Genomic DNA, 12,739 nt, shown 5'->3' with positions numbered 1-12,739 from the left:
CCTGGGCCTCCCGTTAGATGACATCGACGACAACACTGATAACCCTCACCATCCCAACGGGGACTGATAATCGTTACAACAACAACAACAACTAAATATTGTATCACCGAGTCCTGTCTCCATTCTGATATCCTGGGTAATAAACTATAAATAACTCTTATTTAATTTTCAGGAAAGATAGAAATTCAACAAAATTCAAATCTTTATTACGATAAAACGCCCTCAAGTTGAGCTTAAACAATAGTTTAGAGCAAATATTCATCAAGATGACGTGCAATAAGTTTGATCTAATTATAGGATGTGTCTATCTGCCACCACAGTCTGCATATAAAGTATGAGCTTCCATCTCCACCAGCTATCTTCTTGTTCTTTACACAGCTTACGAGTATATAGTCGAGTTAACAACAGCGTCTCAGTCGTTTTTCTTTTCGCTATGTACCGCCAATTGGATATTCCAAGCCAAGAGTGGAGGCCTTCCTATTCCTCTGATTCCCTCGGCGGGTACTGCGTCCAATACTTTCAAAGTTGGAGTGTTTTCCTCCATTCGAAAACATGCCATGCGTAGCCTCTGTCTTTTAATTCGCTGAACTATGTCAATCTTTATTCGATATTCGATAGTCGCCGTGGCCAACGCGCAAAGGACCATAAAACATTCGTAGGACCTCTCTCTCGAAAACTCGCAACGTCGACTCATCAGTTGTTGTCATCGTTCAAGCCTCTGCACCATATAGCAGGACGGGAATAATGAGTGACTTATGGAGTTTGGTTTTCGTTCGTCGAGAGAGAACTTTGTTCCTCAATTGCCTGCTCTGTCCGAATTAACACCTGTTGGCAAGAGTTGTCCTGCGTTAGACTTCCAGGACGAGTCTGGAGAAAGCAGTACTAACGGGTGTTAGGGCCGATGATATCAATATCATCAGCATACTCCAGCAGCTGTACACTCTCATAAGAGACTGTACCTACTCTATTAAGTTCTGGAGCTCGAATGATTTTTTTTCAGCAGCAGATTGAAGAAGAGTCGCCTTGCTTGAGACCTCATTTGGTATCAAACAGATCGGAGGCGTCCTTCCCGAGAGAACTTTTGGTGGGCTTTAATCTTTCACACAATACGCTCGATAGAGCCTTATAGCACGGTAGTTGGCGGATATTATGGGGTCTCTCTTTTTGTGGATTGGGCAGAGCACATTTAAATTCCAATCGTTGGGCATGCTTTCGTCCGACCATATTTTACAAAGAAGCTGATGCATGCTGCTTTTCAGTTCTTCGCCGCCGTGTTTGATAAGTTCGGCAGGCAATACATTGGCCCCGCCGCTTTTTTGTTCTTTCACTTTCTAATGGCGTTGCACTTTTAGTGCAGGTTGGAGAAGTGTACCCTCCATAATTTTAGTATGATCCGGGCATCGGTGACTAGATCACCTCTGGGGGTTCTACAAAAGTATGCTCCCGTCTTGGAACCTTTTGTTAGCCGCCGTTTTTTTTTCGTAGAATTTTTGAGCATTACACCTTTGTCAAGCTCCTCATACTCACGCGTTTCGGTCTCTTTCTTTTTCTGTCTGCAAAAGACTCTCGTTCCCTCTTCAACTCTCGGTATCTATTCAATCCCGCACGTGTTGTGGTCGATAGTAACGTTGCGTTGTGAGGTAGACAGACTTGAAATTAATTTTCCGAATACTTTTGTAGCCCGTTTTCTTTCGGCTACGACACCACACTACTCGTACCAGGTGTTCTTTTGCGCTTCCCGAAAACCAATGGTTTCGGTTGCAGCTGTACGTAAGGAGTTTGAAATGCCGTTCCACAGTTCCCTTATACCGAGTTGTTGACGAGTGCTCTCAGAGAGCAGGAGTGCAAGCCGAGTAGAAAATCGTTCGGCTGTCTGTTGTGATTGTAGCTCCTCGACATCGAACCTTTCTTGCGTTTGATGGCGTGCGTTTTTTGCTGCACGGAGGCGAGTGCGAATCTTAGCTGCAACAAGATAGTGGTCTGAGTCGATGTTAGGACCTCGGAGCGCACGCACATCTAAAACATTGGAGACGTGTCTTCCGTCTATAACAACATGATCAAACTGGTTGGTGGCTTTTTCGATCCGGAGACAGCAGGGTAGCTTGATGAATTGTCTTGTGCTTTAAGCTAGTACTACAGATAACCATTTTTGTGGAGGATGAATTTACCGACCGTAGGGACAAAGATACCTTCTTTGCCCACCCTGGCGTTAAAGTCGCAGCTCTCATAAGTGCTCTCCAAGCGCTCATAGAAGGCATCTTTGGTCACAAAGTCCTTCTCTTCCGTCGAGGCGTGGGCGCAAATCAGCGAATGTTGAAGAACCTCGCATTGATGCGGATTGTGGCTAGACGTTCATTCACCGAAGTGAATGATAGTACTTCGCGCCGGAGTCTCTCTCCCACCACGAATCCCACACCAAACTTGCGCTCCTTTATATGGCCACTGTAGTAAATGCCCCAAGGACCTACTCGTCTCTGTCCTTGTCSCGTCCATCGCATTTCTTGGACGCCGGTGACGTCAGCCTTCACTGTAACGAGGACATCAATAAGGCTTGTGTTCTTTTTCATTGGGTGGGTTTTTTTACGTGGCCGGTCCCAACCCCAGCGCACAACCCTGCGGGGGTTATGTTCCGCATTCTCACTTTAGCTCGCGTTCAAACGGATGTTCTTAAGCAACCTAGAGCCAACACTTGGACAAAGACCGGAAGTCGTGAGCTGCTTCAGCCATATGTAAAAGAATCGTTTCTGGCCATTCCCAAGTGAATGGCGATCAGAGAACTTTCCTCACTTGCGTGAACTTCGACACATAACTCCATTCATCCAGCTATCTTACCTGAGGAAAAAATTAAAACGGTTGGACTCGATAAATTCGATATATAAAATGTATTTAACTTATTTGCTTCTTTCTTCAAAATAACTTATTCACCAGTAGTACATCGTCCAGATTTCACACTAACCGGGGATCACCGTTAACAATGTTCATAAAACAATGAAGTCAATAAACCCTAAGAAAAGTGCTGGGCCAGACGGCATTTCCAGCATCTTTATTAAGAGCTTTCCACTGAGTGGAAATTCTCCTATGTTAGCCTAATCCACAATGACAGACCTAAATCTAAGGTATCGAATTACACACCTATATGAATTCAGTTAACGCTAGCAAAACCTTTTGAAAAGATGGTCTTACCCCAGATGAGTGTGTTAGTAACAGACATCAATACTAATAAACATGGATTTATCAACATATAATAACTATGTATTCAATGCAATGAATAATGGGCATATTGTAACTAAAACCGACAGAGTTATTCATACCATCTTCCTTAAGAAGTTAAACTTGATCGGCATACTTGGTAACGCCTTGAAGTGAATCAGTTCCTACTTATCAGATTGACAATTTCAAGTCAAGATTGATGACCAATTATCTGCTAGTTACGACGTGAAAACAGGAGTACCAGAAAGATCTCATCTATCTGAATTATACGAATGATAAAATTCGTTTGCAATCTACTAACGACCAACAAAATTTAAAAACAACGCCGGTAGAAATGATGGCACTATTTAGCTTGTTTTTTCACAAAACACACACAATGTGTAAAAACAGATTGGTTTTCTTACTTCAAATGTTTGGATTTGACAGCCCTGATAACCGAAATGAGAGAATAGAGATAGAACGATTAGCCCCGATCAGAAATATATTTGAAAAATTTGTAAAAAATTTGCAACATGCAGACTTTATTGCCAGGACTGCGAAAACTTATGTGATGGAAATTTGATTTTATAATTGCTTCTTTTTACTAAATCACTAATGTTTAAAACCAGATATACTGTAGTTTTATATATTCAGAAGACCGCGATTGTAATATGTGCCATTTAATTTCAGTACCTATTAAAATATTTAATAGTACGTAGTTTAAAGAACAAGTTAAGTTTTTGTACTGTAATTAAAAAAAACTCTAATTCCAATATAAAACTAAAATTTGTTTTACTTACTCTCTGCCTCTGCGAATGGTATGCCGCGGCAAGGTGCGGTGCAGGAGCTTAGGCGCAAGGCATACTCGGAGTCCCCCAACCTGCGTGGATGATGCTGAGAAGCACTGCCCATGCGGGATGTCGGGCGCCGCATGCATGCGCTAACCAAGAGCTACCACCTTCTAATCCAGGGTGTTATGCGACTTCCGTGCCCATTGGATGATTTGCAACCAGGAGGTAAATTCGGCTGTACTTAAACGGAGGCTCCCTAACACCAGGTCGAATTGGGGAGTAACTGGGGGCTCACCGCGTCAAGGGGCTCTGGCGTGCCGGACCTCCTAGTTCCCCATTAAAATAATAGACCTATCAGCTCACCTTGTTGAGCCAAGGGTCGTAAGAACAAGATGAGCACTATAAAATCAAACAATAACTAAAATTCGGACAACGTGGAACAAAGGCAACAACAAAAGAAAACGGACTCGGACAACGGAAGGGATATCGGTGCAGCGGCAGGCAAGGGGGGTCAAGGAGCTAGGCGGAAGTTTAGCTTCCTTGACGCTCTTTCGCCAGAGGAGCGTAGCTGTTTGAGGAGCACCCCAGGGAGGATGATGACGACGTGCCCTCTTGTAGCGGCGCTCACCTGACGAAAACGCCTGGTGCCGCTGGCAGCAACGAGCTCCGCCAAGATTTGCGCCGGAAGGGGCAGTGGGTAGGACTCAGATCAGTCACATCGGGCAGAGTCTGAGGGTGTTCGTAGAGAAGAAGGAGAAGGCGCAGAAGAGGTGAGCAACGCCCCCTCCCAGAAGCTGGTCAACCCGGTGGGTGTGACGATCCACGCAGGAAGGGAATGAGCGGTTACATCATGAAGTGGTACCTCTGTGATGGGAAGACTCCGGAGGTGGCGAAGGCTCTAGCTAGGAACAAAGGCAAAGGGAGCAACGCATCCCCGACGAAGGATGGCGATAGCAAGGCACTGCCCGCGGACACGTATGCCCAAGCCGCAAAGCGGAAAAGCTCCAAAAAACTAAGGGGCAACAATCCAAAAGCAGCCGGAGGCCAACCATCTGGGCCGGCTCCCCACCGAGTGGAGCAGTGGCGGCGTAGATATGCGGACGCTCTTAAAGGCATCCGCATGGCTGTACTGCCTTTTAACTACCCGGCGGAGTCGTTGAAACCGGACGAGCTCACCGTGCTCCAGGACCTCCTCATGGAGGAGGTGTTCAGAGGAGAGGACTACGCGGCGTCCTTCCTGGGAGTGGAGTTTGGAAGAGGTATGCTGCAAGTGGCCTGCATGGATGAGACGTCCGCCAACTGGCTGAGGGAATACGCTCCATGGCTGGGAGGCTGGGAGGCTGGAAGGGCGATGTCCTTTGTGCGCAGAGGGCGGAATGGAGGAGATTGGAGAGATGAAAGGTTGGAAATTGTACTTGTACGTCCAGGCAGCGAGCTTCTGCCTGTACTACAGGTTCAGCACGGTGGTCATGCGGGCCCACAGGCCCGCAGCCATCGGGAGCAAGGGATGTGAAACGCCTGCAACTCTCTAGAAGAGGCAGCCATGGACGTAGCAGAAATGCAGGTGGTCGAGGTGTCGGGGAAGCTCTGAGGAAGCAGGACTGAGCAAGCAGTGCCAAAGGCGACCACCGGCGTCCCCGATGTCTGCCGCTGCGGTCAGACGGCAGAGCTACCCTCCACGCAGGAGCTCCTCGACGGGTTAGTAGGTCCAATTGATAGCAGTACGATGGATGGCGGGGAAGAGGATCTGCCGTTCCTCGAACCCATATTATACTAAAATTCTGCCAAAAGAGCTGGATAAAGAACATAAAGACCTAAAACATGATAGAGAAATCACGTTTACAAATAGTCAAAGGTCCCACAATTATAATAAGAAATTGTTAGATAAATCAAGAGTCGAGTATGAATTTAAGATCGGAAAAAAGTATTTGTAGAAAACGGTAACAAACTGAATGGAAAGAAATTAAGCGAAATCAGAAGCAGTCCTTTTGCAATACTTGAGAAAATATCAAAATGTATCATTAAAATAAGTACAGGAAATTAAAAAGCGGAATCAATTGTATTCCATATATCAAAACTACTAGCAGTCAGGGGGGGAGATGTAATGAAAAGGATACTCTTTCCATACTAACAGTAGATGTCACTAGGTATATTATAAAACTAGACTTGAGATATAATCGATAGAGGTCACTACATGTATAAGCGAAAATTATAATTAAGATAGATTAAGCACGCAAAGGAGCAGACGATAGAAGCACATGCTCTTTAAATAAAATAGAGGAATAATTGACATTAAATATTGTTTCTCTTAATTTTTAGGTAAAGAAAAATGTAAATAATATAAATAGACATCAATTAATAAAAAAACTCTTAATTTTTAGATGAAACAACAGTTTCGATTATTATCCAAAATAATACTCTATTATATATATATTGGTAAAAAAACTCGGAGAGCCATTTTGCACAGGACTCTCTTGTGGCCAATTTCAGACTACCAAGCACGTTCGCCATGGATATGTATATATTGTTTTTTTGCTTTTTAATAAAATTTGCCAACGTACATAAAATTAAACACAAAATTATATTAATTTATAAATATAAAATAAATTTTAAAATTACTAACCTGTTTTGAAAAGATTGTTACAACGCCTGAAGCTGCTGCATGTTTATTTATAACACTATTCTTCTCGTTTGCTGTAGCCGATGCCATTGTATCTGTTTGCTGTTGATTGTTCTGTTGTTGTATATCAATGGTTTGTGCTAGGTTGATATCTCGATTCTTTGTCAGGTACGATACGTTTCCATTATGTTTTTCACCAAGAGTCATTTTTTTGTTATTCCAAGCCTATCCAAATTACAATAGAAAGTTTTTTATACAAAATGCATTAAAACTTTTATTACGTTAAATAGATAATGGTAAGCGGTTAAGAGTGGAAATGGATCACTCATCCTTAAAAATGGCTAGCTCGAAACCAGTTTTATACCCATAGTTTCTTAGACAAAGGTGTTCACAACGATCCGTAGAACTTTTTCCGCATACGCGACTTTATGGCAAAAAATCGCCACGCTCCAATTTACATACTTTTAGAAATAAGCAGGCCCCTACATTCTTTAAATTGTTTATCCAAACAAAAAAATCTTTTATTTTTTGAAACCGTTGTATTAAGATTAAAACAAGTAATGAATGGCTAAGTTTACGTAAAACCAAATATTTTATAGTCTCGCGATGCCGATTTATCGACCAGTTGACAAAGAATGGGCCGATGCCAAAGCCAATTTGTTAAAGAAAGATAATAAATATTATTTCAAAATGTATTAAGTAACTAGCATAACAAAAGAAAAGTATAAACAAATAACATCACAAAATAAATAAGAATTAAAGAATTACTTATACATTAATAAATATTTATTTACAATGCAGCGCATTACAATACTTCATTCCACCACCTCTTCGTCGACTTTAAAGCTACTTTCGACAGCACGAAAACGAGCTACCTTTATGCCGCTATGTTGAATTTTGTATGACTGTGTACACCGACGTTGAGCAATACTAAAAACTGTGTCATAATCGAGAAGGACGTCTCTGAACCGTTTGTTACCAAACGAGGTTTCAATCTACTCATGGAGAAAATATTTCTAGCTGCAGAACTAAGTAGAGAAGGTATCATCTTTTATAACAGTGTACAGCTACAGGCGTACGCCGCCGATATCGATATCATTGGCCTTAACAACCGCGCGGTTAGTTCTGCTTTCTCCAGAATAGAAAAGTATGGGGTCTCGTTGTGAACGAGGGCAAGATGAAATACCTCCTGTCATCAAACAAAGAGTCGTCACATTCGCGACTAGGCTCCCACGTCATTGTTGACAGTCATAACTTCGAAGTCGTAGATAATTTAATCTATTTTGGAACCAGTACCAACAGCAACTACAATATCAGCTTCGAAATCCAACGTAGTATAACCACATGTGCTACTTCGGACTGAGCCATGTCGTCTGAATGGAAGAAAACACTCTATCTCTGAAAATATTCGACACTGTACCCGAAAAGTGAATCTGAGGAAGACTCCTTTGGAAAGACCAGGTTTAGAAGGACCTGACTTTCCTTGGAATATCCAATTGGTGCCACATTGCAAAAAGAAGAAAAAAGCGCAATTGCATTTTGGTTTCGAAGAGGGAAGTTCTTCCTTTCATAAATCTATATCTTATACAAAAGAATAAGTTGGGTTTTTGTCTGTTCGCTATAGCTGACGGTTTTGCATGAAATGAAAAATGCCCTGAACCACTTTGAAGAAAATCCAATGAGGATGGTTTGTAAAAAAAAAATTCAGAAAATGTTAATTTTTAACCGAGCGTAAATTCAAAAAAAATGCATTACTTATAACACAGAATGTTAAATTTAGACAGAGAATGGTATTTAACATTAAGTTAATCTGCAACATACTGATAAGGGCGATTAAATTGTGAAAGGTTCGAGCAAAATATACAGTTCCAGGTAAAAAGTGGATCGCATTGTTTACATTTTTGGCATCCAGTAGAGAAATAATTTGCATAAGTCAACATATATATTTAAAGTTTAGAATTTTGTTAGAAATAAACAAAATAATTTAAAAATGATTAACAGCCACAACGCAGCCTCGCTACCGGGAAAAAATCCCTTTGTTAAGAATTATTATTAAAACTTCGCACCTTTGTATAATAAAAATCATATGTGTACTGAAATATTATATTAGGTTCTATTAAGTGCAATTTTAATGTGTAATTAAAGTAATATTTTTTAACTTTTTCTTTACGATGTTCACATGTATTGATTAAGCAATAGCCAATTACCGGCTTATCTTTGATCCAGTAACCAGTTGTGAGGAAGGCATAAACTGGTTTCGCAATTATAATCATAATATAAGTACTAAATTATTTTGATTATGCGAAAAGGCTTTAATGCTTCAATAATTGTTTTGATTTGATTTATCATGCGTGGCTTCGTGAACAAGCTATTTTAGCTGCAAAAATATCGATATTCACTCTTTAAAATACAATGGTAATTTGTCCGGCAATGAATAATTTTTCAATTCGATGTGAAAAATTGTCTAATCTTCTTATATATAAAAACGAATCGCAAAATGTGTTACTAAAGGCATAACTCAACAATGCACCAATTTGGCCAATTCTTTTTTCTAAATGTTCGTTAAGGTTCAAAGATGGTTTTTACGGCGAGAAAAATTCGAGTTGCCGAAAAACCCCTACAAACAGTCCTATTTTTTTCAAATACAAAAAAATGAATGGGTGTATGTTAGTAACGCTAATGCTCGAGAACGGCTGACCCAATCTTGACGAAATTTTCAGAGGTTGTTCGCTGGTGATCGGGCTTTTTGTGAGGAAAAGTCGAAAATTGGACAATTCCAAAAAATAACTAAAATAACTTTTTTTCATACCAAAGATTTTTTTTTGTATTTTTTTGTTTTGTTTTTCTATTATTTGAATCGGTCAAATTTGTCGTTTGATTTCTTTATCCCGGCTTTTCAAAAGAAAAAAAAATATTGGAAATTATTTAGTGAAAACGTTATGTGTTTCGCACAGAGAGATCAATTACAGATTGAAATTTGTTACGATGCCACAAAAAGGTCATGTTATTATCGGTCGGCGCTCTAATTGGAGTCAACATACATTGGCAGTCCAAAGCACAACAGCAACCGATCGTCACGATGCCACAGCACGACCTTTCAAACAACATTTTCGATGTTTGATGGACTTTATCTTGATGATAGATGTACTCTGTTGAGTAGCAAAAGAGAGGTTTGCCGCACGCACACATTCTTTTTTGGATGGTGGTTACACCAGATCAAATTGATGAAATCATTTCTGCGGACATTCGTTATCATAATAAGAGATAGATCTAGAATTATACAAAGTTGTGAAGACCAATATGGTTCATGGACTTTGCGTTCACCACAATCCCACTTTGGTTTGTACGTCTGACAATAAATGAACACTATCTACGTGCCCACGTCCACACACGACAATGGCAGAACATTCAGCATTCAATTTAGAAGAGTGTAATATATCGAAAGTGGCAACATATGGATCGCACTATATTCACCATTATTGTCTAATTTACATTCAAAATTCATATCAATGTTAAGTATTGGAGTTTGGTGAAATAAATAAAATACGTTTGTAAGCACGTCACCAAAGGATCAACATGGCGCTTATTAGGCTTGAACGATACGGTCGATACGTGAACTGTAATAAAGCACTTTGTATGATATTTACTTTTGCAAGTCATGCACAGCCAGCGGAAACAATGCCAGCAACAAAATTACCATTGACAAGTGTTTTCTGAACTTTCTTCAGTGATCCGTTTGCAAGAACATTGCTCTTTTCGGAAATACCTTGATATTATATTATACATGGAATGCATCGTCGAAGAAACAGTTACGCAACCAGTCCAACCACTAGATGAACATCTAGGTGAGTTCTCAACTACTGCATTAGGACGTTCGCACACTTTTCGCGATGATCATTTTGACATATCAACCTTCAAATCCGCGTCAATTATGGGATACGAACAAAATGTCATTGCTGAAGACATTTTACATCGTATTCGCTAAGAATCAGTAATGGCTTGATTCCGGTTGATACTTCCGATAGTTTGATATCAATTCCATCTTCTGTTTATCAATTCACGAAAGATGAACTCATCACGAATGTTTATCAGAACATTGGCCAAATTATACTAATTTCGATTTCTTGAGTGCACGCGCAATTTTAGCTCCCAAAAATATTGATGTTGTTGACTTAAACTGGAAGATTCAAAGTCAAATTCCGGGAGACTTGTGCTCATACAAATCGATCGACCGTCTGACAATGAAGTCGACGCCATGAATTATCCAGTGATTGATTTTGACGCAGCTATCAAATACAAGGGGCAGAATGTTTGATTCTACTAATTCCTTTAAGTTCTAACGTTTTTATTATTTTAACGTTAAATAAGAAAAATGTTAAGCAATGTAAGCTTACCAATTCGTATATTTTTTATGCGCAAATGGCTGCATAGAATTTATAGATATGTACAATGTCGGACAAAACTCATTGGACTAACTCGAGTCTAACACTTGTTCCGTCATAACTATAACTTCATTAATTTTTTTTGCAGAAGAAGGATCGCGTAATTCAATTTTATTTTTCAACCTTTATATAAAATTTATAACAGAAGGGGAATAAATTACTTCTAAATTAATATTTTATTGAATAGCCACTATTAATGAATTCAGTATATTTTATAGGCGTAATGAAATTAAATTAGTAATATGTGTGTCAATTGTTTCATACCAGGCTCGCTTCAAGGTATCAAATTGCTTTTTTTTATTAACGCAGACCTGTTCCCTGTTAATCTGCCTGTTGACAAACTTTTTCCTGTTGGTCTTCGTACATACGTCACATACGCAAATTAAATTTGGACTGATCTGAAAACAATACTTACTTAAATTGTTCTACAGACCAATTGATGTGCAGTTTCACAATTTCCAAACTTGCTAATCAATTTTTTTTTTTTTTTTTTTTGAATATACGTTTTTTCGCAGCACGGAAGCTAAATAGACCTGCATTAACGGCGCGTCTTTGTCCTGTACGCGTACTCACACGTGGCTGTATGCTATCAACGACGTTGTTTGCTCACATCTTTGCATCTTTTTTAAATTCGCACACTATTCTCAAATCATTCTTTAACGAAGTGACTCTAGGACTCTCTCCAATATTAAGTTTTTTAACGGTTCAGCTTTGTTCACACCTTTTGTGAATTCGCTTACAATTAATAATTTAAGTTCAGTTAAATGTAATTATTTTTTATCTAAAACGATTTTTAATAGCTTTATTCGGTAATTGTTTATATATTTCACAATGCAGTGCTCTCATTACAGGAAATAATTAAAAGAAGTCTGACCTGCGATTAAAAATTCTAAGTAAATTAAAGTAATTTAAATATGAAACTGGCTGGATTTTTAAGTTTCCCTATAAAAACGTAGACCTGACAGCTTATCGTACCCCTTTTACCAAAACAGCGTCCGCTCGCGGGCCGTTCACGCAACCCCGACCGCCAAGCAAAGGGCAGCGCCTTCGACTCAGCAGAGACAAACCGCGAAGAGTACCAAGTCTCCCTCGGGTTCAGGAGAGGAGAGCAAATATTGAGATGCTCTAAAAGGTATCCAAATAGCTGTACTGACTCTTAACTACCCGGAGAAGATGTTACAGTTGGAGGAGCTCATCGCGCTCCAATACCCAGCGCCCTTCTATGTGGTCTTTTTCAAAATAGGCATGTTGCAGGTGAACTGCAAGGATGAGAGATTCGCTATCTCGCTAAGAGATCGCTTAAAAATTGGAAGGCTGGAAAGAGCCTGTCCTCTGCGCAAAGAAATGGGAGGAAATTCCGCTCACGCACAGCATGACGATGTACGATTTTATTGTCTTCGGGATCAGCTGTTCGGTCTGGAGAGTAGTCAGCAGCAAAGTTGAGGACTCCGCATGGAGACTAAACCTCTGTATCGACAACGAGTCGTACGTTCTGAGAGCAAGCTTACGCCTGAACTACAGGTTCAGGTCGGCGGTCTTGAGGCTTTAGAAGCCTAAAACAACCATCGAGGGCAGAGAAGATGCTGGTGGATGAGGTTACCACTCAACGCAGCGCTAGCACGTCAGAGCAGGTTGTGAGGCATGGGTCTACAAAGCTGAAGTTAGGGGCCTCAAAACGGACGCCAACAAGGTAATCT

At 40.3% G+C, this 12,739-nt stretch overlaps 1 protein-coding gene across 1 annotated transcript in view; it reads right to left on the bottom strand.

Annotated features, from left to right (window-relative positions):
- The window catches only part of LOC108977437, a 15,601-nt gene extending 8,770 nt beyond the window's left edge, over positions 1-6,831 (bottom strand). The window contains exon 1 of the mRNA XM_018947120.1: positions 6,604-6,831. Within this exon, the coding sequence (XP_018802665.1) occupies positions 6,604-6,807 (204 nt within the window). The 5' untranslated portion in view covers positions 6,808-6,831. The remainder of the gene's footprint in view (positions 1-6,603) is intronic.
- Positions 6,832-12,739: the final 5,908 nt, after the last annotated feature.

This window comes from Bactrocera latifrons, unplaced genomic scaffold (assembly GCF_001853355.1).
Source record: "Bactrocera latifrons isolate USDA-ARS-PBARC rearing strain unplaced genomic scaffold, ASM185335v1 scaffold_895, whole genome shotgun sequence".
In the NCBI taxonomy this organism is placed as follows: Eukaryota; Metazoa; Arthropoda; class Insecta; order Diptera; family Tephritidae; genus Bactrocera; species Bactrocera latifrons.
Note: the sequence above shows the minus strand (reverse complement) of the source record. Positions and strands in the feature narration are given on the sequence as shown.